This window comes from Nyctibius grandis, chromosome 17 (genome assembly GCF_013368605.1).
Source record: "Nyctibius grandis isolate bNycGra1 chromosome 17, bNycGra1.pri, whole genome shotgun sequence".
NCBI classification, from domain to species: Eukaryota; Metazoa; Chordata; class Aves; order Nyctibiiformes; family Nyctibiidae; genus Nyctibius; species Nyctibius grandis.
In genome coordinates this window covers 2708114-2734208 of record NC_090674.1, presented here as the reverse complement: position 1 = coordinate 2734208, position 26095 = coordinate 2708114, and the positions used below count along the sequence as shown (strand labels likewise).

General features: G+C 49.4%; 5 protein-coding genes across 5 annotated transcripts; 4 read left to right on the top strand and 1 right to left on the bottom strand.

The window, feature by feature from the left end:
- The first annotated feature begins 1126 nt into the window (after nt 1–1126).
- LOC137671209 (basic phospholipase A2 Cdr-13-like) lies at nt 1127–2003 on the top strand. Its single transcript, XM_068414627.1, has 4 exons — nt 1127–1166; nt 1436–1580; nt 1695–1801; nt 1879–2003. Exons 1-4 carry the CDS (start codon nt 1127–1129, stop codon nt 2001–2003), a joined length of 417 nt encoding a protein of 138 aa, XP_068270728.1.
- A 336-nt stretch (nt 2004–2339) lies between these two features.
- On the top strand, nt 2340–4416 carry LOC137671207 (basic phospholipase A2 Bbil-TX-like). Its single transcript, XM_068414625.1, has 5 exons — nt 2340–2427; nt 2865–2921; nt 3095–3221; nt 3653–3759; nt 3897–4416. Exons 2-5 carry the CDS (start codon nt 2882–2884, stop codon nt 4019–4021), a joined length of 399 nt encoding a protein of 132 aa, XP_068270726.1. The 5' UTR covers nt 2340–2427; nt 2865–2881; the 3' UTR covers nt 4022–4416.
- A 2104-nt stretch (nt 4417–6520) lies between these two features.
- Nucleotides 6521–8014, top strand: LOC137671208 (group IIE secretory phospholipase A2-like). The gene is made up of 4 exons (XM_068414626.1): nt 6521–6548; nt 6725–6866; nt 7186–7292; nt 7872–8014. Exons 1-4 carry the CDS (start codon nt 6521–6523, stop codon nt 8012–8014), a joined length of 420 nt encoding a protein of 139 aa, XP_068270727.1.
- A 4503-nt stretch (nt 8015–12517) lies between these two features.
- On the bottom strand, nt 12518–20252 carry OTUD3 (OTU deubiquitinase 3). The gene is made up of 8 exons (XM_068415190.1): nt 20072–20252; nt 19204–19352; nt 18316–18428; nt 15087–15209; nt 14262–14387; nt 13551–13647; nt 13091–13272; nt 12518–12747 (listed from the first exon to the last, which is right to left on the bottom strand). Exons 1-8 carry the CDS (start codon nt 20239–20241, stop codon nt 12571–12573), a joined length of 1137 nt encoding a protein of 378 aa, XP_068271291.1. The 5' UTR covers nt 20242–20252; the 3' UTR covers nt 12518–12570.
- A 3642-nt stretch (nt 20253–23894) lies between these two features.
- RNF186 (ring finger protein 186) lies at nt 23895–24815 on the top strand. Its single transcript, XM_068415087.1, has one exon. The coding sequence runs from the start codon at nt 23895–23897 to the stop codon at nt 24813–24815; it is 921 nt and encodes a 306-aa protein (XP_068271188.1).
- The last annotated feature ends 1280 nt before the right edge of the window (nt 24816–26095 follow it).

Sequence of the window (26095 nt, the reverse complement as noted above, 5' to 3'; positions counted from 1 at the left end):
TTAAGTTGGTGACTAACCGGTTTCTCCCTAAGTCCTGCACAGGGGTTGCAATGAGGAGGTGGAAAAATACAGAGAGAAATAAAGGGAAGTTGCATTCGCTCATCCCAAAACATCCATTTTGCTTCATTCTCCTCTCACGGTGGGCGAGTGTTTAATCACCCAGTATCTGCGTAACCCCGTGTTGCTGGGAACTGCGCATTTAGAGATGCTGTCATTGTTGCCCGTGTACTTTTCCCAAAGAACCAATAACTCGCCCTAAATCACCTTTGCAGCATGGCAGAGGGACAGCTCCCAAACCGTACCACACCTCAGAAACCCCAAACCCACTTCGTTCGCGGCTGCCGAGATGCAAAAGCTGAATCAGGGCTGTTATTTCCCCCCCAATACACCACCGTGGTGCTGGGGAGAGCAGAGAAAAAGGCCCTCGGGCATCTCCAGCCAGGGGCAGAGTGCGTTGGCTTCCTTCTCGGGCTGGAAACGACGCTGCTTTGCCGGCTCATCCCGCCCAGCACCAGCCCCGGTGCGTGGGGTCCGGAGCCGGGGCGCTGGGGGGATTTCTTGCCTTCCTGTAAAGGGGAAGGACGGCACCTTCTCCTTCGCAGAAATGCCCCGTCAGCAAGATTTGGGTGAAACGAGCACCCAACGGTGGGGAGCACACGCTGTATAAAGAGAGCCTGCCTGGCTGCGGGTCCCACAAGCGAGCAGCAGCTTTCCCGAGGTAAGCGGGGATGAGAAAGGCTTTCCCTCCCTTTCCTACTTCCCCCAAAAGCTGCGGCGCAAGCGGGGAGCGAGCGCCATGCCGGGAAAGCAGGAGCAAAGGAGAGGCTACCTGAGACGCCAGCCCAGAGGCAGAGCGGCAGGGCGCAGCCCTCGAAGGCTGATTGTTCCTCCAGCTTTTCTTCCTTTCCCTTCATTTTCCTTTTTCCCCACCCCTCCGCCATCCCATTCCCATCGCCTCCCACCCCTGGAGCAGCGCTTTGTGCCGAGGCGATGGTGACAGGCGCATCCTCACCCCCCTCATCCCCAGAGCTGGGGAGCATCTCTGCCCCGGGACGAGGTGGGAAGTGAAAAAGAAAGCGGTTGATATTGGGGAAATGGTTTGATCTCCTCTCCCAGGGCTGTCGAGATGAACTCTCTCCTCACCTTCGCTGTGCTGTTTGCTTGGGGTAAGTGTCCTCGCTCGCACCCACGGCTCTCCGTGCACTTATATCCATGGAAATTAGGACCCAGCTGGTGATTTCTTAACCTTTCCCCATCTCCACCTCTCCCAAACACGCAACAACTCTCCTGCACCGAGCTGGGAATAACTTTCCTCTCCGTTGCATCTCCTTGTTTGTAAGACATCACCAGCCTGGCACCAGTTTGGGGGCCGGAGGGATGGGGATGCTGCCGGGGAGCCAGGGGTCAGCGTAAGCCCCACTGATTTCCCCCACAGGCTTGTCCCCAGCTCGCGGGAGCCTCTGGGAGCTGCACAAAATGATCACGAAGGCGACGGGGAAAAACGCTTTGCTGCATTACTCCTCCTACGGCTGCTACTGCGGCCTGGGGGGCAAAGGGGAGCCCAAGGATGCCACGGACAGGTAAGCGCCCACTTAAAAACCTCCCTGCCCGAACGTGTCCTTGCATAGTTTCACATTTGGGGGGTAAAGGGGGAAAAAAAACCCCAACCCCCAAAGCCTTGAGCTCCCGTACAGATGCTGCCAGCTGCACGATACCTGCTACGACAGCCTCCGGAGCCACCGCTGCGGCGCCAAGGTGCAGGGCTATGGCTACAGCTGGCACGGCGGCAGCCCCTCCTGCAGTGAGTAGCACCCTGGCAAAGGGGGTGTCACCCCCCCGACAAGCCGGGGCTCACCCTGAGCTCCCCTTTACCTGCAGGAGAGGGCTCCTGGTGCGCCCAGCTCTCCTGCGAGTGCGACCGCAGCCTGGCTCTCTGCCTGCGGCGAAGCGTCGGGAGCTACAGCAAACGCTACCGCTTCTACCCCAAGCGCCGGTGCCGGTGAGGGGAGCCGGGATGCGGGGCCGGAGCACGGGCGCGGGGTCTGCATCCGCATCGCCTGACGGCCCTGCCTGCGCGGGCCACGTTAGTGCTGCTGGAAATTTAATCAACGTGAAAATAAACAATGGGATTAAGCCACCCCGATCCTCTGTGAGCTGCTGCTGGGCAGGGAGAGAAATCCCCGTAAATACTCAACATCATCCTCCCCAAACACAGCCCAAACTTTGCCAAAACTCAGCCTCGGCCCCTGCGTCACTCCGGGCTGCAGCCCACGGGGAAAGGGGGGGTTTGGCCGCCGAGGGAAGGGGCGTAGCAGAAAAGCATTTTTTGGGTCAGACGAGTCATTTCGGCGCTTCCATTTCGGAGGGGCAGCCTCTCCCCGGGAGGACGGGCTGGCAGCGAGGGATCGGAGCCGGAGCGATCCCCCGGTGAGCGACTCCCACCACGGCCCCGCTGCCGCCATGGGGTGGTTGCGTTGCTGCTGCAGGAACAAAAATACGGGGGGGACGTTGGGAGGCGGCGTGCAGCTTTCTACTCTTTTCCACGCCGGTAGATAAAGCGTCATCGCTTTCAGATAAAAAACCCCGTGGGGAAGTTGGAGCTCCGGGGTGGTGGCCGCGCTGCTGCTGCAGAGCGATGCGCTGGGGGACGGGAGGTGGGAGACGCTCGGGTGCTGGGACGGCTTCAGAAAGCATTTGCTTTCAGCCAAGAGGCAGCAACGCGGATGCAAGGGGGCACGGCTGCCTTCCTCCCTCCAAACTTTGGGGTGATTGGACCTGATTCCAGAGGGACAAGGTTTGCAAGGCTGCGCCTGCTGACCGCCCGCGCTGCCTGGCTGAGCTGGTCCCTTCATTTCTCCTCCCAGGCCTGGGTGAGAGGAAGATGAAGGTCCTGCTGACGCTGGCGGTGCTGCTGGCCTGCAGTAAGTGCAGCCATTCCCTGACCCACAGAGCCAGGCTGCAGCCCTGGACCATCCCTAAACCCCCGTGCACTCCCCAGGGAGGCTCCCAGCAAAGCCTTCCTCTCCCCCCCTAACTCCCCGGGCCTCATTTCTGCAGATAATTTGCAAAAAATCGCATTTTCTGATCACTCCAGGTGTGTTCACGGCTCGTGGGAAGCTCCCGCACACGCTCACACCGGGACTCGAGGGGAGCACTGTAGGAAACGTGACTGCCCGCGGCTGCTACTTGGGATGGGGCACGTCAAGGGCTTCAGTGGACCGGTACAAGCAATGCTGCCTAGGATGGCTAACACTGGCCCCCAAAGGGCTAACACTGGCCCTGGGGTGACCCTGGGGCTTGTAAGCAACACCAGCAGCACCCTCTGAAGCTTTGCAAAATGCAAACCAGGCGATGGGCAGCAACAGAAAGGGAACAGGTTTTAGGGAAGGGGGGAAAGCGAGGTGGTGATCACCCCTAATTCCAGCCCTGTAGTCAGTAGGGTCACACCAGTGACAACCAGTTGAAGGCAATGGGATGGCACCAGAGGAGGGGACGGTCCCGAAGGATGCACAAGGGCTCTCAGAGCTGGGCAGGGGTTGCACAGGGAAGCAGACAAGAGGCTTGGGGTGGGAACGGGCTGGAAAGAGCAGCTTGTGGGTGATTTAGGGCAGGAGCCGTTCGGGATGAGGGCAGGCTCTCCTTCTCACTGCAGGTGCTGCCTGCTCCGTGCCTACTGCTACGCCAGGCTGGCTGCACGGCGGTGCCGTGTGGGACCCATCCAGCCCTTCTTGGTACCCGGCGCAGGAATCCCCACCTGCAGTGAGTCCCCGCCGGCGCGGTTCGGGATGCCTCTTTCCAGAGCATCTCCCTCCGTCGCTGTGCCCCTTTTCCAGGGCAGCACCCTGGGGATCTTCCCAAAAAAGGTCTCAGGCGTGTTTTCTCTGGGGTCCCTGCAGGAGCCAGGACGTGGTGCCAGAGAGGTGCCTGCAGATGCGAGCAGGCAGCCTGGTTCTGCCGGATGCGTCGCTGGGGGCTGCTCCGGCGTCGCGGCAAGTGCCGGGGACGAGCCGGGCGGTGTTGAACCAAAAGGGCTTTTTGCAAAACCACCTCCAGGCTGATAAGCAAAGGGACGGCGCAGCCCCCAGGAGCATTTCCCAACCCTGGCGTGTCCCCTCTTTGGGGCTTTTTGGCTTCAACACGAGGACAACAACCCTCTGGTGAAGCTGCGTCATTATACACTGGATGCGAGGAGGGGGAGCAGCGCAGATGCAAAGTTTCAGCGCAGAAAAACAAGGGAGGGGTGGACACCTGCGCCTTGTCCCCGCAAAGGGCGAGAGGGAAACCAGCGTGAGCCTCTCCGCTGACACCCGCTTCCCCTTGGCTCGAGCTCCCCGCGCAGCCTGTCAGCTCCCTCTGCTTTTTGCTTCGCTGCAGATTCTCTTCTTTTGCTCCAAAATAAAACCAGAGAGCACAAAACATCGGTCCCCAGCGTGACGTGACTCAGCCGAGCCCAGCGACCACCCCTCGCAGCCAGCAAGACCTCTTAGCTAGGTTTCCCCTTGCAAAAAAATGACACCCGAGAGGTGATGCATCTCCCACCAACACGCATCTGCACCCCTGAACTGCCCCCCTCTCAGCCCCGAGCCCTTCAGGCTCTGAAAAGTTGCAGTTCCCCTGAGACAGAGCAATGGAAGCCGGTGCAAAGCGGCGATGCTGCAGGAGGGCCGGGCGCTGGCAAGCTTCGCTTGCGACGGGGTGGCCGGGAGCTCGCTCTTGCGCGGAGCAAAACAGATTTCTCACCAGAAAAGAATGTTTTGGCCCAATTCTGCAACAACCCCGAGCACATCCCCAAGGAAAAGGCAGTTCAGGCTGCGGCTGCTTCCCCCCCACACCTCCGAGCATCCCCCCGGCGCAGGTTTTCTGCCCTGCAGAGCAGCTCAGCAGGGTTGACCCCCTGGGAGGTCTCAGGGCTGCAAACCCCCTGTGAGGCTCAGCAATGAAACATGGCCACGAAATACTATTTTCCCCGGGTTGCTGATGCCCTGGGCATCGGCAGCTGTAATTCCCCCCCCGGCTTGCCCCAAAGTTAAGTCAACAGCACCAGGAAATATCCTTTACACCAGCAGTGCTTCCCTCCGGCTATAACCCAGGCATCAAGCTCAACCATCCTCATCCAGCAGCGTTTGGTCCTCGGGGAGACGAGGAAGGAGCGGGCAGCCCTTCGCCAACCAGCTGCTGTTTGCAAGGCATAAATCAAGGATCAAACCTCGCCGAGACGGGAGAAGGGTGATCCTGCAGACAGACTGCAGGCCAGGAGGAGCTGAAACACACTCTCCCTGTTTAAATTCTGGGTGAATTTTAACTCTCCACGTGTTTTTTCTGCTTGGACACCTGGCTGTGCGAGTCCGTTCATACGGAGCTCCACGTGCTGATGTGTTGGCTCAGATACTGCAACCCCGGGGTACGTTGCAATAAATGGGGCTGCAAATGTTGTGTTTTGCATATTGCAAAAGGGAAATAAAATCCACATCCTCCCAGGAGGCCTCTGGCCCCGGAGCAGGTGTGATTTCATATTTGGAGAAGGGCTGCTGCAAACCTGCGGCAGGTAGAGGAGGTGGGGTGGGGAGCCTTTCACCTGGCAGCTCGGCCGGTTTGATGCACAAAAATATACTTTATTGCTCAGAAAATCTGGAATTACAGCGAGCCCCAGCTCAGCTAATTAACTCACCACCATCCCAGGGGTCTAATTAAATTGGCCGAGAGCTGACGAGGCAAATGGCACGTGCCAGAGGTGAGGAAGAGGTTTTGCTCAGGCCCTGACCCCAGTTCCCTTTTCTCACCATCTCTCTGATTTCCACACAAGTCACGTCCTTGTTCCCTGCCTCAGTTTCCCTACCAGCGACGGGGGGATTTCCTCCCCCTGGCTCAGTGCCTGCCTGTGCCGGGGTTCCCCTGCAAAGCAGCGCAGAGCACTACGCACTTGCAAACTCTCCCAGAAGAAAACTGCTAAAATTGCTCATCATCACCTATTTAATTAGAACTTCTCTCCAACAGAACCACCCTCTTTTTTTTACCCTTCCATTATACACCACTTCATTTTTTTTTGCCTTATTTTGCTGCGTTTTCTCCCTGCCCAGGTAAGTTGTGATGGAAACAAGAAGATATAGAATGGTGTTTTCTAACCAAAACATCAAAAAACTAATAGTTATCCAGGAACAACGTGGTTCCCGTTCTCCCTCAAGCCCTCCCATTTCGTTCCGGGAGGCATTGGGATGCTGAGATACCCAGAGTGATGCAGGGACTCGATCCCAGTCTGCCCCACTCATCCCAGTCCAACAAAACCTCCCCTGCAAAGGGCTCCCCCAGCACAGAGCATCCTGCAGCCGGGACACGTGGTGATGCCAAGAGGCTCGCACAGTAGCAGGACCGATGTGGAGAGGATTGTCAATATTTGCCCACTTCGGGTTCTCCAAAGGAGGGGCCCTGCCCAGCGGGGCATAAAAGGTGGCCCAGGGGCCATAAAAGGTGCAACCGGTGGCACCTGGGGCTCACCCAGACACCGGAGCTGCCACCGCCAGACATGAAGCTCTTCTTGCTGCTCCTCTGCCGTGAGTACCCCCCGCGCCAGCTCTCGCCCCGCCGGACGAGGCGATGGGGAAAGCTCAGCGCTCGCAATTTCTCTCCAAAAACAATAAATTTGGGGAGGGTGAAAACGCTCGGGTTTGCCTCAGAGGGGTGGGACGGGAGGTTGCTTTTCCTGATGCTCCTAACCCCCCGTCTCCAGTGGCAGGGCTGGCCAACTGCAACGTGTTTCAGTTCGGTTCAATGATTAAGCACCAGACCGGGAAATCGCCGCTGTCCTACAACCGTTACGGCTGCCACTGCGGCTCGGGGGGATCCACGTGGCCACTGGATGCGACCGACTGGTAAGTAAGGAGCTGGCGAAGGCAGAGCGGGTGCCCCCAGCCCTCCTCACCTCCCTCTCCCTGGGCACAGCAAGGGGAATGCTGGCCCCGGCTCCTGGGAGCTGGGATAGCAATGCAGAAACGGTTGCAAAGTCACTGCAACAGAGCAATGGGAGAGCAGTCGGAGAGGCACGGGTCACCCTCCGTAGCTCCTGCTCCAGGGGCAACGCCGAGGAGAACAAGGCTGCTGCACAACTGCAGGACATTTCTCATGGGGGCTGTGCACCACCGTGGTGTCGTCCCCACCCTGCCCTGACCACAACTCTCGTGCTCCCCCCAGGTGCTGCCATGCCCACAACTGCTGCTATAAGAAGCTGACCTACTACGGCTGCAATCCCAAACTGGTCACATACAAATACACCACCCAGGGCAACCAGATACTCTGCGGTAAGAGACGGCGCGGGGTCAAAGCCCTGAGCAGCACAAGCATCCACGCTCTCGGGGGACCTCTCTTCTGAGATGTCCCTTAGACCATCCTGGCTTGGAAACCACTGGGAAGGGGGTGGAAATGAAGGAAAAGCACCAGGAATAGCGCAAACACTTATTTGTCAGGACTGGGGTGAAGTTTAGAGCTTGGAGACCTCCCAAAGGAGGGGCCTTGCCCTTCTGTAGGGGCCAAATACTGAGGGTTTGAGGTGACCCTCCCACCTTGGATGGAGACCTGGCACTGCCGCCCTGATCTCCCCAGAGCAAATGCTGCTGTTTCATGGATCAAAACAAAGCACTTCCCTGAGATCAAAGCAAATATCTATACATACACAGGGAGACAAAGGAAATGAAACAGTCCCTCCAGGGCCACGCGTGCCTCCTAGCCAGGGAGCTCCACGCACCAGAGGCAAGAGGACTATCCAAGACACCCCAAACTCAATGCGGAGGGCTGCACACGCCGCGGGGACAGTCCAAAAGACACCCCCCACCTCTCACACCCTTCACCTCACTCCTTCTCCCCCCCAAATTTTCTTTCAGGAGCTAGGACTTGGTGTGAAAGGCAGAGCTGCCAGTGCGACAAGCAGGCGGCAGAGTGCTTCCAAAGGACAGCCGGGACCTACCACGAATCTTACAAGAAATACAAGAAGTCTCAGTGCAAGGGCGCTGCTCCCTCCTGCTAGACACGCCGGGCTCAAAACCTGATAGAAATGGTCTAAATTGGGTCTAAAATATGGGGGTTTTGCCTTCCCTGCGGCCAGGAGGGGCACAGCAAGGCCCTGTGGCACTGAAATGGCATCCAGTGCCTTTCCCTGGAACCAGTAACAGGGAAAACCCGCTCCCCGCGATTAAATAAATCATAAAAACAAGGCAATCTCTGCAAATAAAAATCAATTTTCAAAGGCAATTTGTAAAGCACGTCTAGTGTTGTGTTTGTGTTTTGGGTAGGGAACAACATGGAGCTTCACGGCTGATTTTCTGAAGTAAATATTTATGCACGCACAGAGTTTTGCATCTTTTTCTTAAAAAACATTTACCAGAAGTGATATTTGAGCAGCCAACTGGTAAATCTTAAAAGCTTCAGAGAAAAAAAAATATCAACAGAGTGGCTGCTCTGCCCTGACCCCAAAGCAGGCTCCAAACCCAGCTTCCCTCAGGGAGCTCAGCCCCAATGCAGCCCCATCCCGCTCCTAACGACTATTTAAGCAATTAATACTCACTGAAGCAGAGGGGGAGCATCGTGGTGGTGGTCTTGGGGGTTTGGGGTGGCTCTTTCTTGCACCCCATCTCCAGCAAGTCCTCACAGGGCTGGAGCTGGCCAGGCAGGTCTCCTCAGCTCCCTGCAGCCACCTCATCCCTCACCACAGCTGCACATGATCCACAATTAGCCCTAACGAGCCAGGGCCAGCTGCCCCTCGGGCCTGGGCCTCCATGGAGGCACAGCTGGTTTCAATGCCACCTCCAGAGACGTGTTCTGCACAACTTCAGAGCAGGGGGTCCTAAAATAAAGGTGCTTTAAAGGGATTTTCTTTGAGTTTCACTTGACTCCGTTAAGCATTTCATCACATGCAATATCCCTACCCCTTCCTCACGCTTCCTACAATAAATGTATCTTTATAATCCTGAAACACTCGTTTTTCCTTTTACTTATTTTCTGGTGCCACTCGAGGGCTTCGGGGACGGAGCTGATGAAGCCGATGCTGCCCTCTAAGGTTTGTGCTTGCAAACAGGCTCTGCTCCAGGCAGCGGCAAGGAACCATCCCACAGCTCGACACGAGCATAAACCATCTCCCTTTTACACGACGCTGCAATACGAGCATGAAGAATGACCCAGTTTCTCCCACTTCCAGGCAAGTTTCTGAAGCTTGTGAAAGCCGGCAGGTGAACGTAGGCCCAGGAAGGGTTCAGGTTGCGCAGGCTCGTTAAATTAATGCGAAAGTTTTGCCTTTTAACCCCCAGCGCGCCCCGTGCACACAACTCCACTCGCACAGTTCCGCTGGCACATCTTTGTGACCTTTATTGCAGTCAGCATCCAAAAGCAGAGAAGTTTGGGTTGGTAACAGAAGCTAAGAGTCCGGAGGAGGAAAGGAACACTCTCGTGTAGTTCCAACAGACTCCAACCGAAAAGGAATCCAAGAGCACCGTGGATGTGGGTACCACGGATGATGTGACTTCTGCTGCTGTCCAGGCAGTGCTGATGAGGCGAAGCTGTTGTTACAGACACCCTGAGGCAGCCCTCCGAGAAGGGACAGGGTACAACAGAACCAGAGTACTTTGTACAGCCAAGATGCTTACAGACATCAGACCAAACCTGGCTAAGTGCTTCAAATTTCCATTTCAACTGAACTCCTTATGGGCAGGGGCAGATTTGGAAAAAATAAGTCTGGGGAAGACAACGGTGGCAGGTAGGATGCAGGGAAAGCAGCTTTCCACACCGTCCTGCTGCGTCCTCGGTTTAAAGAGGCTGATGGGGAGCCGGCCCAGCAGCAGCCAAAGCACGCTCCTGGCTCTCTGCCCACTCGTGACCCTCCAAGATGGGAGCTAGCAGCTAGCAACAGTCATCCTCCTCGAACACCAAGGGAGTGTGCAGTGCTCGCTGTCCTGTGACTGCAGATTACAAAGCACAGTCAGCTCCACCAAAGCCTAAACATGAGCCATGAATCATGATGTTTCTCTTCTCTTGTTTCTCGCCTCCCTTCCTCCTGCAAGGAAAACCCACGACCTGTTTACAAAGCAAATTCTCTGCATAAAAGTGAGTTCCCTGAGGAAGGCTGCATAAGGATTCCCTAGAAAAAATACACATCGTTAAGGGCAGGTGGGAATTTCAACAGCTAAAGGAAAAACCAACAACAGACAAAATCAAAGTTTTAGCACCTTTGGATACAAAATGGTTGTGCAGGTACAATGGTAAAAATAAAGAGAATTTGACTGGTCTAGCAAGACTTACGAGCCCAGCACATTAAGAGTTTGGTTTAAATCATATTATACATGGAAATGAAAGCATTTTCAGCCACATATTTGGTTACAGAGGCCACAAGCTGAAGGGCAGCCTCTCTCTCTGCTATTTAAGACGTGTTGCTGCTGCAGGCCTGCCCATTTATCCCCACAGGATGAGGTTAGGTTTTTCAGGTCCCTTCACACCTACAGAAGCTCAGCCAGATATAGGACAACTCCCTTCACGGCTCTCCAGGCTTCGAGCAACAATAATCCTCTTATCAGCTCTGGCTCAGGAAGACAAAAAAGCAATTAATTAACATCAAACATCTTATTCGTAGCATACAACTGCAAATTCTTATCATCTTTTCAATCTTTCACGCCGGTGAAGTGATTTGCACTTTCTCCCCGTTAACATATGACTTGCAGTTCTTTCCACCACTGTAAAAGTGACTGTTTTGGGGAAAAAGAATTCCAGGAAGCAACTCTGCTAACAACAGGCTATCTAAGGTGGGCATAAAATGGATTTTACCGAAGTCACTTTTCCCTTGAAGCACAGCACTGTGAATTCAAGGCTCATCCATGCGTTTCCTTCCCAGGAAATACTACTCAGAGTTCCCTCTGCAGCGGTTACTCATGCCTATCACCGGCCCTTAGAGCAGCACTTTCACTAGCCAGACACTATGTCCCACCATAAAGCATCAGAGCTGCTTTGTATTACTTTTTATTTCCACCAAGCTCATTACAGGAACCAAAGGAACTTCCTCACCAGCATTAAGCCTGTTCTCCTACACCACCAGTACTTAGCTGAGCTCCTTTCTTTTTATTCTTCAAATGTTCTCGATAAACAGCAGCAGAGCATATGAAGAAGTACTAGCTCAGATCTTGGCAGTTCAGTCAAAAAAGGCATTTATATTTCCACGCTGATTTGGAAACTTCAAAGAACACACAGAATTTTTTCAAAAGCAACATTCCTTACTTTCAGAAATTCTTTCGTCTCTGCCCTGGCTGATGAGGTGTCTCCTGTTATCTGTTGTGTGTGTAAGTGCGCATGTGCTTTCTCCAAGCTTAGTGCCTGATACAAATCCAAAAACCTGAGTGAAGCTGAAACACTGCGAGCCATCAATCAAGGGCCAGGTCCCACAGTCCTTATGCTTAGGTCCAAATTCCCAGTCCTATAGTGGAAAGCATCACAGGATTCAAGCAGTATGTTCTGCGGTACTTGGTGACCTTACTGGAGAGGAATTCAAGATGAAAAAATCCTACCCTGAAAAAAGCTTGATTTATGAAGAGTGAAGTAGGCAGGGTTCCCAGTGATCACTGCTACTTGGAAGCCTGTTCCCAGGACTCTTGATCCTTTGGCTATACTAATTTCATTTGGAGACTAATAACTATCAAGTTCCTGGCTCGGACTAAAGCTCTGGAGTAGCCCAAAAGCTCCAAAGCATGGCAAAGGAGATGAGATTCCAGATGTACAAGTAACAACACTCAACAGAAGTCTCCTGTCTGCTCATGTCACATTTTACTACCTCATTAAAATTTCACCAGATCGGATGAATCGGGTCTGCAGTCTCAGGAGTCCCTTGGTATTACTATTATCTTCTCAAAACGTCTCAACAGCTAGCAAACGAGCTGATCTCAAGCTTAAGCAAGAAGCAAGCATGGATGCAGCAATCCCATTCTCCTTTCATGTACAAATCACTTCTGAAACAGCCCTGTGCAACAATACAAGCAGTTCTAGTTAGATTAAAACTTATCACTGCATTCTTGCATGGGGAAACAAAAGCAGAATCTCATGTTTGATACGGCGTTGGCTGACACACTTCGCTTTGGAAAGGATTCTGGGATTCTGTTCCCTTACTTTATTTAAATTTAAATAGCAAAAAAAAAGCCCCGTGTTCCTGAGTTGAGAACTGTTAAGCTTTCCCTGACAGCAAGGTAAAATAAAGATCCTCCAAGCACAACCAAGTAAAAAGCTGCCATTAAAAAAATAATCTAAGCACATCAAGAGATCTCAAAGCCAATCTGACACTGCTGTGTGAAGAAAAGATTCTCACCTTCATCTAACTCCAAAATTATACAAACAAGTCTCTACTTTTTGTTAAGTTCAAACAACTCTTCTCACACACAGGCTGATGCAGAATTACTGAATAATTGTTCGCCCCACAACTGAAGAAACAGGGAATTCAGAGACTCCCGCAGAAATGGATTTTGAGATAACAACGGGTGCTCAGAAATTCGCTTAAGGGGAGTTTTGTCTTCATCAGTTTTATTTGCTTTTCTCACCAGAGCACTCGGAACACAGTCATATGTTTAGAGCTCCCAAGGCCTTCACCAAGGTGACGCGGTTGTTTGAGTCCGTCTCTCTGCTGCTGTTATTTGTACAGTTACTGTTGCTGGCCAAGACCTTTTGCCGGTGCCTTTCTTCCTGCCGCTTCTTCTTCTCTAGCCGTTGCTGTTCCTTCTTTTGTTTTTTAGATACCTGAAAGGGAAGGATGAAAACACAAAGTTGAAAACACATTTTCTGCTCAGTTGGGCACAAATAATACACCGGAAAGGAGACAGGCAGGTATCAAAGCAGCTGCCAGAGAGTGTTTATTGCAAACTACTTATCAGGACTTTATTTTGTGTCATTTTAGGAAGAGTGCCACATGTCACTATTAGATGTTTGTATCAGAGAAGTCACAGCTGTAGCAGCAACAAAATCCGGTAAGCGGAAGCTCTTTTTAATTCAAAGGAGAACATAGTTGCTGATTAAGCAATCCCAGGTATTCCCCTAGTCATTAAAGGACACATAAATCACCGCCGAACCACCCTTCATGTACCTTTGTGTTTCTGCTAGCTCGATTCTCTTCATCAGATCTAGCCTGTCCTTTGTTGTTTTCTATTTCATCTTGATGCAAACTCCAATTTCCAAACATTCTTGCACCAGTTCTGTTTTCTTCCCACAGAGTTCTGCTACACAGCTGCTCATCTTTGCTCTGGGGATCACACTGCTCCGCAGTACCTACCAACAACAGAGGTTTTCCTGAGATACAGTCACCCAGAAGCTGTCTCAGTGTCAGCCACTTCCTTCTTTCAGACTTTCTGGAAAAGTGGGGTTTTTTTCAGAAGCTGGATTGAATGTGCCCTAATAACCTCCCTGAGCACAGAAAGGCTGAGGCAGCAGTACAGCCACCAGCAAGCTTCCACCGCTGCTGTCCCTGCTGAACTGCTGTTCACAGTGAACACTAACGTCAGACAGCATTCTTCTGAAGCACCAGGTGACAAACTCTCTCTACTTACTGATTCTTTCCACTTCATTCATTTGAAAGATGGCAAATATTGCAGATTCTATATTGTAGTCTTCCACTTGCAGAATCTCGCTTACTAAATCAATGTCCTGTCCACAAGAGGAGAAAGGTAACACTGAAGAGAGGCCAAATCACTGACACACGTTCATTTAACAACCATCTGCACCACTGAGAGGGGGTTGTTGGCTGCTTTTGTGACCTTTCAATTAGCCTGTATTCCATTTCTGGAAAAGCTGAGGGAGAAAATCTTAAAATCCTGAAGATACCAGGAAAAAGGAATATGCTGTTTCAGCACAACTCCTTCACTCTTGGCCCTTTCTGTTCTATGCATTTGCACAGTCCAAGCAGCAACGTGCAAGAACCACACACGCTATCCAGTGACACCAGCTGAGATTCACAGAGTATCTAGTCATTTGGGATGTTCACCTACAGACATCCTCAAAAGATTTCAAATTGGGCAGTTTGTTGCAAAGTACATTTTCTGAGAGGTTGCAAGACAAACCTCCCAAAATTATTAAGTGTCCACACAGAGTATGTATTTCATCTGCATTTAAAGGTTGAGGCTAGGATGAAAACCAGCCTGATTTGTGGCTGTGGTACTGAAATTGTCCAAGATGAGTATTTTTTAGAATTCTTCCCAAGGCTACTTTCATGTATTAAGAAGGTCTGAACATGAAGCGCAAAACGGCTACTCAATACTTACTGAACATCCAGTTGCATCACACACTTTTTGTACAGCATCTTCCATTTCAACTTCAATCTCATCTTCAGAGTCACCCTTCTGAGGATGCGCTTCCTCCTCCCTATTCAAAGCATTTTGGCAAAGCATCTGCAAGAAAAGCAAAGCCCAACAGTTCACACAAGCACATGCAGCAATTTCATCATATGCAGTAAAAAAAAACTGACATCATAATATTTAATTATTATGGCACACTTTTCTCAGAAATATTCTGTGTCAAAGCATCTTGGAAATTGTGTAACTTCCATCATCGTTGACACTGTTTCCCACGACTCACACATATTACAAGACCATGCATACCAATAAACAATCAATGGCTTTTGAAGTGAGGTATTAATCTTATTACAATAGCACACATTCAGCAGTGGGGCACAGAGAACCTCAAAGACAGCACAGCTTACTCCTTAACATGAAAAAGTGAGGTATGAAGAGGACAATCGTATCCAGCTGTTGCATTTCCAGCTCTTTCCTCCCTTCCCTTTGTTTTTGCATTCAAGGTGCGTGAGTATGTAATTTAGATGGGGTTCCTTCAAGACACCTACAGCCCACATCACAGCGTCAGATTCGGGATTGATTTCCAGCCCAATAATCTAAACTCTTCACAGCCTGTCTCAAGAGAGCAGGTAGCACTAGTTACAATGACCTTAGGGGCTTTTCTATCCCCAGCCCGACACAGGGACCAAACTGTTTTCTCAATCTCAATGCAAATGAGAAAGGAAATCAATGGGTAACATTCATCTGTTTTATTTATCACCCACAGCTGACTCTGGTCACCCTGTCATAACCAACCTCCATCTGAAGATATGCTGGAGTTTCAGAATCATCATTGATTCTCCTCACGCTGTCGTAGTGCTGTCCATTACGATACGCAATGTGAAGTTCCCTCGCGTTGTTTTTGTCTGTGCCCTGAATCTAAATGAAACAAATTGTAAATGAGGATTTGGAATCAAATTCAGCATCATATTTCTCAAAGTATTATTTTTCTGAAGCAATGATAAACACTGTGATCAGAAGCAAAGTACATAGCTACTGAAGCATCTTTAAACAGGGAGACTTGACCTAATAATCCAGATGTGCCCACAGTAACAACAGAGCTCCTGTCTCAAGGATAATGTTTGAAAACCAGATACACAACGTTGGGTCAGTTACATCATAACAAACAAACCATGGTATGAAAGTTATTTCAGTAGAAAGCTCAGAACTATTTTCTGAACTTTCCACAGGAGCTATTAGTTTTCTGATCATCTTCCCAGACCCAATTTCAGTGACAGCTCCTGTTCAGTGTACAATGCCTTTCTCCCCTCAAACATGAGGAAAAAAGTCCGTTTGAGTTACGACCACAGTGGAAACAGTCACCCAGAGTAAGCTCTGCTCAGCAGTTGGGACAAGACTCTGTTTTAACAGTTAGCACTTGAAGTGGCGATGTTTTGTTTTTTAAAGACAGACATAGAGATAAAGCCAAACCGTGAAAATGTATTAACTCCATCCAGGAACAGTTAACAACCAAATGTTCCTTTGCTCGGTCAGCACCAAGTACAGCAGTTGCCATAGAAAATTCCTGCTCTATCTGTTCTGATGCAAGAATAACTCCTACCTGCATCATCACTGGCTCAAACTATTGGCTAAAAGCTACACAGCATTCCAACTCTTGCAAGGAATGCAGAAAATTATACTGCATTCGCAGATCTCCTTTGCTTACCTGGAGTTCAAAGATCTGACAGTTTTCCTGGAGAAGACGTCAGTAAGCAACTGACAAGCAATGCTTGCTTCAGGGCTCCAGAATTTCCCAATCCTTTTACGTCTTTGAATCAGCTTATCCCAACTTACAGAATATACACCAAGTCACCTTTCAACGTCTGCAGTTTCTGTTGCACTAATGACTTCAGGTTTCACAACAGATATGCTCCATTCATCTACTTTACACTTGTTCACCTTTAAGTTCCAACTCAACACTTGGTTATACTTAACTCCTGCCTTTTATCCTATTAAGTTATTCAAAATGTTGGATCCAAGTAAGATTTATTCTCCACATTTCTCCTTTGCCAGAGCCTAAATAGATACCTAACAAATCCCAAAGCTCTTGAAAGACTATTCGGAAAATTAGCCAATTTAGCTCTCAGTAGTGAAGCCTCTTTTTGTATCCTCTCTCCACGGTACACTGGAAGTGTAAGTAAAAGATAGCAGCAGATAAAAAAGGCAAAAACACTGAAAAAAGTTAAGCAGCTATTCAAGAAGCCAATAAAATAACCTACACATCTGAGCTGACTTGAAGCTCTACCTTTACAGTCACTATCAAAAGAGGTAAAGGGTGTTTAAAGCCCTAAAAGGTCTGTGCAGAGATGCCCCCCTCCAAAGAGCTTTCGATTAGGCCAGAGTTTGAGAAACAGCTGGAGGTCCTGAACACTCTGCTCACCTTTTTCCAGCTTAGCTGCAGTACGTACAAATGAAATTACAGGATAACTCACCATCTGCTTTAGAGTTGGGACCAAAGGAGATATTCATACCATCTGCTTTAAGCATCTTGCTGATCTGCCTCTCTGGAAATGCTCTCTCTGGAATCTAATCTAAAATTTTGCTGGAGCTCCAAAGCAGAGAGAGAGGGGGAAAAAAAGTATATAGATGTACAGAAAACAAAGAAAAAGGCTGTCCTGGGTTAGTCAAGTCTAGCAACTTGCTAACATTGTCACCATGTTGTGATCCCCTACATTAGTTGACACCCTGATGTATCCTCTGTGTGGGTCAGAGACTCCTTATGTTACAACTATTAACAGCTCTCTTTACTTAGGCCATTCTCAAGAGCCTAAGACAAACTTCCACTAACAAGGCTACACTTGGGCAAAACAGAACCTCATCACAAACTCTGTATCTACAACCCTGGGAAGGCCAAGGAATGGGGAAAAAGAGTTTAAGGTTTTTGAGAGGATATACAAAATACTGGTAAGAGTTAAGTACGCTGAGGTGAGTATCCAGTTCAAAACAGGAACAAAACACGAACAGCACCCCATGAACTCTCCTGCAGGGTCATTACCTCTGTAACTCTCCCAGGCCAAGCAGCTGAGTATTCCCACTCATTTGGGTAATTGTCAGGTACACTTTTTTCTTTTAAATATGTAGGTTAGCTGTCTTACTGCCCACAGCTGCCATATAAATAAGAATTTAAACTTGTTTGGGTTGAGGAATCCAACTGACACTGTTTCAAATGTATTTAAGACACCACTGACAGCTTTCATCTGCTCTTTTATCTTTATTGCCCTGTTTAATCTATATACTTCATTGGTTCTGTCTGTAAATTGGGGCCAGAAACAATCCTGACTTGAATACATGTTCTCACTTGCTCAATGAACAGGCAGAGACCGAGCATGGACCCATTCCTGTGGACTTTCAACTTGGTGTTGAAAAACAAGAAAAAAGAGAGTAGCAAGGACCTGATGGATTACTTGTTCCAGTGCCCTACTGTCAGAGGAAACCACACACACAGTCCTTTCCAGAAGCTGATTAAACACCACCTTCTTCCCTTTTTTCCCCAGTCCAGAATCTCATTTCTCCAACTGTCAGAAACATTCTCATTCCAAATCCCATGCAGAACTGATGGAGCTTCATCCCAACACACTGCAAGGACTACCCTGCTATATTTTCCCTTCCATATTCCTGAACCTTATCATACAGGTTTCCTTAAGCCTGCCTCAAATTCCTGTCAGAAAAGTCACCTCATATGTAGTCTGATCTTCAGAAGGAAGAAACATATCAATGAAGCTAGTAGCTTAAAACCAAACTAAAACACGCTGCTCTGTCTCCACATACTTATCTTTCATGCATTCATTGTTTTCTTTCATTCCCTCTCCTCCTAGCTGAAATCTGGAGTGTTTTCCTTCAAGGCTGGAAAAGCAAGCACTGATCTACACCATGTCCAGCCAGCTATGGCTACTGACTGCTTTCTTTTAATAGATCAGGAAGTTTCAACACTATTTGTATTAATCAGCTAAAAATTAGGCCCAAATATAGAAGTTTTGTTTCTCACCTGCCACAGTGGAGCATTAAGCTGATGAATAACCACATTCATTTGATGTTTCCTTGCAAAGGCCACAATAGCATCGTTGCCAGCGAAGGTACCAGGCTTTGCCAAATCGGTAACTAAAGGAAAAAAAAGTCAGAAGAGTTGGAAACCTAGTTTCTGACACTTCCAAAAGCACTGGAGGGATAGTGAGTAACAAAGTTTCAACACAAGCCCAAGAAATTCTGGAAAGGAAATCCCAACTGTGAAACAGTGAGTGCTGAGGCAAGAATTTGGCAGGGACAGAAGTTAATGCATCTTAAATGACCACAGAAACCTCTAAAAAATGTAGTACACCCTTAGATTGTGCAAGGCTGTCAGCTCTGTGTTAGCTCGGAAAGAAGAGTGCCATGTACTAAATGACCAAACAACTTTCATGCATCACCTGCATGGTATTTGGCACATCCTCGAAGTTGTCAGAACAAAGACTGTATCAGTCTCTGCTTTGGATCTTCCCCTGAGTTACCACTATGAAATATCAAATGTCAAGGAGAAAAAGAAACCCAAAGAACTCAGCCACTCAACGCCCACCAGTATTCACGGAGAGCTAGACAATTTTTGCAAGTTCCTTTTCAAAACACCAAATTTTTACTCCTTGCCTTCTTCTGCCTCTCTTCCCTTCTCCAAGTTTCTCCTAAATTTAAACCATTTCCAAGACAAATGTAATACAAGTTTAATAGCTCGTCTTTCTACAGAACCGTAACAGACAGAAATGTAAACTCACTGTTTCTAAAAACTAGAGAGGAGCCCTAACATAGTTCTGGGATGGGGAACTGTTTGGTAAGAAGGTACTCAAATGAGTTCTAATCCCATTACACAATAACCCCTTCCACTGGTGTCCTACAGAGACCATACCGTGCTTCTCAAAGGGCACATCATCCTCCACAAAAGGCTCAAAATCTTCCCGCTGCTTTATGATGTAATTCACTGTTTCCTGGCGATGTCTGAGGTGGTTCCGCGAGTGCCCCTCAAGCTGGTCACCAAGGGCTCGAAACAAACAATTGCTATCAAAAAAGAAACAGCAAGCTAGTGTGTCTGAAATATATCTCACAGATATACCACTAAGCCAATGGCTGGAGTATCAGCAGAAAGAATACGGTGTTAAAGGGAAAGGAAAAGAGCTGCTCTTTCTGCCCAGTAAATTCAGCAAGGATATGAATGTCAAGTAGCACCTATTCCCTGTACTTTGAATGGCTGCTGCTATTAGAAGAATTGCTGGTAGGAACATAAGGTTTTGAGCGAACATGTCATCAGCTCCAACAGAGTAAGCCAAGGGCGGTAAGAGTGCTGGGCCAAACTGTCTTAAAAGTGACACTGAGACAAATGACATAACGCAACAAAGGACAACCCAGTGCTCTACTGAGTAATTTCTCAGCAGACACGTCTAACGCCCCTTTCTCTCAATACTTATGGATCTTCCTACCACGCAGCAGGCCAGCGGAGACCTCAGCCCCTCTGGGGATCAGGCCTAGGACTAGCAGAGCCCTCAGACCAGCAGGTGACAGGCCAAGGGACAGCCCTAGGGAGCAGAGCCCCCTGATCCCTGTGGGGTACAGCAGGGAAGCCTTCATGCCTGCACTCAACCCCGAAAGGAAAGCCCTCAGCCCCCGGGGCCACAGGCTCCCCTCGACCCGGGGGAGGAGAACGCCCTCAGCTCCGGGGACAGGAGCCCCGTGGAAGCACCGGCCCCAGGGATGTCGGGGACACCCATCGCGGCGCTCACCCATCGCCCGGCACCTCCCGCAACTTGAGGCCGAGGGCCCGGAGCTGGCTGTCGAGGCCTTCGCCGCCCGAGCGGGGCCCCGGAGCCTGTCCGGGGGGGGAGTGCCGGGGCCGCCGCGCCTTCCCGGCCCCGTTGGCAGGCCGGGCCCTGGCGGCCTGCTTGCGGGACATCCCCGCCGGGCGGCCCCTGCGCCTGCGCCGCCGGGCGGCCCCCAGGTGACCGCGTCACCATGGAGAGCGGCGCGGGAGCGGCCAGAGCGCCGCCGCTCTATCCGCCCCCCCCCCCCGGGAGGAGTCCTCCAGGAGGGGGAGGAGGAGGAGGAGAGGGGGTCCCGGGAGGGAAACTGAGGCTGGGGGAGGCAGAGGGCGTTAGGGATCAAAGCCAGTGGGAACCGGGAAGGGAAGGAGGGTGCAGCCAAGCGTCAGGAGCAGCTGGGAGAAGGGTGACCCGTGGGGAAGAGCAGCACCACCAACCATTCCTAGTGCACCAAAACGCTTCGCCCCAGACCGCCAGATTCCCCGCCTCATTAGCTTCCACGGTTAATTGTACCCCTCTGTCCAGGGGGTTTTCCTCAGGGGCACGGCTGCAGCCCCCCATCCCTCTCCCTGCAGCCCCCCACCCCTCTCCCTGCAGCCCCAGCACACCTCCCACCACCGCCGCTTGCTGCCGTGAGCTCCCGCGGGCGAGGGCCGGGCGCTGCTCCGGTGTTCCTCTCCGGTTATAAACCAGCACGGGTCACTTCGGTCGGTCTGTCTCTGTGCAGCCCCAAATGAGCGCTCCGAAATGAACTGCAAAGGAAATGAAAGAAAGAGAGGAGACGATTTCACTACCCGCGAGGTGGCACCACGAGAGCAGGGCTGACAGAGCGACAGGCCAGCAGGAGAGCTGAAACAGCAACAATTCCTTAAATGCTCCTGCGGGTTTGGGAAAGTCAGTCCAGAGCCCCAGAGCAGAACATTTAAATTCTATCAAAAAGTCATCGGTGCGTTGTGGTCATGTTCAGGGAAAGGCGAGATCAAATCGCCAGGTAGGATTCTCCTGCGAGGCATTTCAGGCCCCATCTATCAGGTCAAACAAGCATTTGTTAGTACCAGCTACGAGGCTGCTTCTGAGCACGATCTGCTCTGGCTTTATGCACCACCAAGAACAACCTCCTTTTCGACCTCAGTGTAAAAAATTCCTTGTCATACCAGGCGACACGTAAATCTGAGGGCGACCACCCATTCACAGCAGCTCTCTGCTTTGCTCATACGTACACCAGGTAACAGGGGATACAATAAGAGGCTTCACATTTAAGTCGTGTATTTTTTTAAGTTCCTTTTGTCCAGAGTCACAACAATCTGAAACCCAGCTGGAGCACAGGAAGAAGCTCACGGGACTATCAACAGCATCTTCTCGGATGTTTTGAATATTATCGTGCTCAAAGCCCTATGGCAAGCGAGGATGTTGCTCTGAAATGACACGACTGCTCTTTTATATCCATTTCCTGTCATAAACAAGTCTGTAAGAAACGTTCCACAGAAACACATTTTCTTATGCAAACATACTAAAAGCAGGAAAACAGGATGAAGATATAAACTGACTGCAAATGATTAATGAGGCAGTAATTAGCCTAAGTAGCATTAACGGGCTGTAGGCAATTCAGTTAAGCACAGCCTGCATGCAAGCCAGTGAACATCCCATGTGATGCCAAGGTCAAAACTGAGTCAAAATTAGGGCAGGTCCTTTGACACTTGGTGGAAAATTTCATCAATGGAGGACAACAAGGAACAGACATTTTTAATCCAAGATGATCAATAAAAACTGGGCGGAGAGACCACACACTCCCTGAAGAGCAGTGCCAAAAACAGCCCAGGAATTGCACCGTTGTGGCCTCCTGAGCCCCCAACACTAGATCACGCTTCCTCCCCTGGGGTCCCTGACCCACAGGGCAGTAAACGGCACACCCAGGGAAGCAGGAGGACCTCTCCGAAGCATGACGAGCTCTGCTTTCCCTTCCCTCCAGTGAGTTGTCCTCGCTGCTGACGTGCATCTGCAGCAAAACAACCACGCCTCTCAACCAGCTCTGAATTTCCAGCACATAACAGTCGAGAGGCACGCAAAAGTCACTCCCACCCATTGCTAGAAGACAGAGCAGACAGACGTGGAGGCATGGATTCATAAGTCAGGAGTGTGGTTGCTCCTCTTGGTGTCTGTTCCAGCTTCCCAACATCTGCAAGCCAGTTTCATACTGTTCTAATGATTAAGAATCTGTACATTTTAAGACATTCCATTTTGGACATGGGAACTGACAGACTAAATTTGAAAGTGCATTGTAAAAGTGGCAGGTCCGTCTTCTACTTTCCCATGTCTTTTTAACAGCATTAACTAATAGAGAGGTATGTGAAATGCAATAAAAAATTCTCCTATTTTTAACCATAAAGGAGCCTTGCAGGTCACCAGCCCACTTCCAGCTGTTCTTGCACTTCTAGTATGAGTCCCACTTCTGCAACTGAAAGACCTTCAGGCTCCTAACATCTGGGGTCACCCAAAAGTCCATCAAACACCGCCATAAGCCACGTCAGCAGAAATACAGCAGCAACAGCCCAGACACTTTTACGAAGTTTGCTTACGACAAACCACCTACTATTTCTCAGCAAAGAAGAACAAGCTCTTCTCACCCCTCCATCACCGAGTTCATGAGATTAGAGTCTTCCTGAACTCCTCGCCCTCCTAAATTGCAGTGGTTTAATTTCTTTCTGTTGGAGGGAGAGGCTGGTACAGGGCAGCACAGACAGCTTGAGCATTCAGGTGCACTTCAGGCTACAGACTTGGTACTGTGTGTCTTCTACCGGTAATGCTGACCTAGTCCAGCTTTCTGGGATTTGTGACCCTTCCTGTCCTACCTTCCTTCCTTCCACAGGATTCTTACTGAGAAACAATCTGTATTTTACTCCTCAAATAAAAAGGTAGAGAGAAATTAGAGAGTGAGGGATTTTGTTCAGACATTTATTTTCCAGAAGAGCTGAAGATTCACAAACCCACCTAACAGAAGGGCATTCCTGAGTGCATGAGGTCGTCCTGTGAACACCAAGAAAAAGAAGATGGTCCTACCAAGACACTCACCTTGTTTTTGATTTCCAGATCTCTCCCATGGAGTCTGCGAGATCCTATGTGACCCTAAGTCATGCCTCAGTTCGCATCTGAAGCCCTCTGATGACTGAAACCAACAGGGATGCTCCTAGGATAAAAGAGTTGATAATAATCAGACATTCAATACTCCATGTTAATCATCTCAATCTCATTCTTTACTTTGTGCTGTAGGGTAACAGCTCTAGGGTAGTGAGTATTGCTAAAGTAAGAGCAGACTTCCTACGCAGAGCACTCAAAACTGGTGATACTTACACCCTCTCTCATCAAAGCACAGCATTCAGTACACCAATTTTACTATTAGATAATTCCTCTGAATCTGTCACTGTCCAGCAAAGCAGTGTTTAGAGACCAATGAAATTGCTTTCAACAAATAAAGTACTAATTTAGTAATAATGGTAGTGTCTGGCTATCGCAGTGAGCAAAGCTGCAGTCTGCCAATGCCATGGGGTTTGCTTCCGAACAGGAATGGCTCAGTGATATTATCAGCCATTGTAAAATGTCTTGGCCACGAAGTTAATGATTAACGCAGGTCCCCGTCTCATAAAAACATCGTATTGTAAGAGCACAACACGCTTAAAGCTGTCACTAATCAATCACGCATACAACAGGAGTAAAGCAGCACATAAAAGGAGCCAGAAACTCAGCAAATCCTTCAGCTGAGGGAAGACAAACTGCGCTGAGGTTTATCTCCATGGAGAAATCCACCGACAAGCTCAACAATGAAAATGCATCGACAGCTCCTGGAGTACCACAGGCTGAAAAGGACAGTCCTGCATCCCCTGCGGAAGGTGCTGCAGAAACGAGCAGAGCAGGACCCCTAACAGAAAACCCTGCAGACGTGAAGAGGCTGGGATTCACTGGAGAATGTATTAAAGAAATGGAGAGACCTTCAGGCACAGAGCAAGACAGTCCTGATGCCTTTAAACCAGCAATTTCAGAAAGAGACTGTCCAAACTCAAAGCCTCTCGTTATGCTAACGAACTCAAACTCTCCCGAACTAAGCGGTTTTGAAATGAACCACCAGTGTTCAACCACAACATCTATTGATATGGACTGCCTAGTCTGCTTCAACAAGTACAACATCTACAGAGTCCCAAAGCTCCTGGACTGCCAGCACGCCTTCTGCGCAGTCTGTCTCAAGCTTATCCTCAGGAAAGAAGAGCGTACCTGGATCATCACCTGCCCCCTGTGCAGAAAAGCCACCTCTGTCTCAGGAGGACTCATCCGTACCCTTCAAAATAAAGAAGACATCATGGAGCTCCTGGAAAACCCCGATTCCAACCCTGAGGTACACATCTCTGCCATAGGGCTGGACAGCAATAGCTGGACTCAGACCAGCCAAGATGCTTTATACAGAGATGAAAATGTTCCAGCAGACAACAGACTGGCTGTCCAGAGACTTGTGCTGCTCCTGCTGCTTGTGGTCATTCTCACTATCCTCATCCTCCCGTTTACATACTCTGGGCTGATAAAATGGGTAATTTGTCTCATGCTTACGTTGGGGTTGGTCATGTCTATGGTGCTTTGCTGCACTCCTAAATTCTGCTGGAGGTGTAACAGGGACTCGCTCACCTCCTGCCACAAGGAGACTCACATCGCTGCTATCGCCTGAGCCGGTTAACGTGAGCTGCCCAGAGATAATGGACCGGTCCTGCCTGCACAGCGGCACGTCAGGCGCTCGGCAGTTAGTGGACTTTGAAAGCAATCATTCACACGATAAATTCAACAGGTGGCTGGCTGAGGTGGCTCAATGGCAATGCAGTGTTGTTAAATTTCATTACAGGAAACAGAGTCAAATATTTATATGTTGATATTTACGAGATAAAAATTGTAGGTTTTCCACGCAATTTTTATCCCAGGCTAATCATTTTGTTTTGCTTTTGTCATTTTGTTCTTGCTCGCGTCATCTGCTGATGAGCACTGCAGAACATTATCTGAAACACTTGACAGATGATGTCCTGTGAAAATCCCTAGCTGGGGTTGCATTTTCCCACCCTCTTAACACACGTACACCTTTTCTTGCGACAATGTGGGGAAATCAGGCTGCTAAATCAGGGACTGGGTGCCTAGCCTCAACGGAAGAGAGTACTTTCAACCCAGGTTATCACTTTAATCCCTATCACTGCCCAAATGGTTGTTGGCAGGGATGGGAAAGGGACTGGGAAAAGGGGATGATGTTGATGCCATTTTAAGTTACACATGAAATTGGAGAGGAAGAGGCAAAATCAACCCTTGTGATCTTCTGTCTGTGGCTTGCAAAGGGCAAGGCTCTCAACAGCTCATGACCCTCTGAATTCTTCATGTTATTCAGCACAGAAATAGTTCCTCTCACCTGAATTCCTTTATCTGGCTGCCTGCACCGCCTCTCTTCTTGCCCTCTTTACATCGAGTATGACCTTGCCCTTGGAGATGCTCACAGAGATCAACAGGAATGTGTCAATTGCTATGCCATACCACATGGGATATTTTTATATGGAATGTGTCCATTAAAGTTTAATAATATTAATTGCTCGTTGACTTCTGTGTTTCAATTCCTCACTGACAATTCATGTCAAAACATTTCACAGTTTCCTCACTGGCAGGAACTACAGCTGAGAAAGCATGTTAGAGAGTCTGAGCAACTGAGCTGGTGAGTAAAGCAAAATAGTAGTGTGTTGTTTTTATTTCCTTTATTTAAAAAAATACATCATTGCTAAGAAAATCCCCTATAACCCAACTAAAATTAAATTGGAAAAAAAATAGGAGATTGCTCTAGTTAAGTTATATTTTTTAAGAGTACCATGGATCTCAGTAGACCTTGGATCAGGCCTGTGGTAAATATTTGTGTTTGATAAGAATGGAAACTGATGTACTCCAGTTGCTCAGTATATAAATATACATAGTGTCTCACCA

Coding starts and splice junctions, on each gene's coding strand:
- OTUD3 (XM_068415190.1), bottom strand. CDS start 20,241: ATGTCCCGCAAGCAGGCCGCCAGGGCCCGGCCTGCCAACGGGGCCGGG. Junction 14,388..15,086: donor CAGCATATCTTCAGATGGAG/GTTGGTTATGAC, acceptor CTTTTCTTGCAG/ATGCTTTGCCAAAATGCTTT. Junction 13,273..13,550: donor GAATGAAGTGGAAAGAATCA/GTAAGTAGAGAG, acceptor TGTTGTTGGTAG/GTACTGCGGAGCAGTGTGAT.
- LOC137671208 (XM_068414626.1), top strand. CDS start 6,521: ATGAAGCTCTTCTTGCTGCTCCTCTGCC. Junction 6,549..6,724: donor CTTCTTGCTGCTCCTCTGCC/GTGAGTACCCCC, acceptor CCCCGTCTCCAG/TGGCAGGGCTGGCCAACTGC. Junction 7,293..7,871: donor GGGCAACCAGATACTCTGCG/GTAAGAGACGGC, acceptor ATTTTCTTTCAG/GAGCTAGGACTTGGTGTGAA.
- RNF186 (XM_068415087.1), top strand. CDS start 23,895: ATGGAGAAATCCACCGACAAGCTCAACAATGAAAATGCATCGACAGCT.
- LOC137671207 (XM_068414625.1), top strand. CDS start 2,882: ATGAAGGTCCTGCTGACGCTGGCGGTGCTGCTGGCCTGCA. Junction 3,222..3,652: donor TCAAGGGCTTCAGTGGACCG/GTACAAGCAATG, acceptor TTCTCACTGCAG/GTGCTGCCTGCTCCGTGCCT. Junction 3,760..3,896: donor CGCAGGAATCCCCACCTGCA/GTGAGTCCCCGC, acceptor GGGTCCCTGCAG/GAGCCAGGACGTGGTGCCAG.
- LOC137671209 (XM_068414627.1), top strand. CDS start 1,127: ATGAACTCTCTCCTCACCTTCGCTGTGCTGTTTGCTTGGG. Junction 1,581..1,694: donor CCCAAGGATGCCACGGACAG/GTAAGCGCCCAC, acceptor GCTCCCGTACAG/ATGCTGCCAGCTGCACGATA. Junction 1,802..1,878: donor CGGCGGCAGCCCCTCCTGCA/GTGAGTAGCACC, acceptor CTTTACCTGCAG/GAGAGGGCTCCTGGTGCGCC.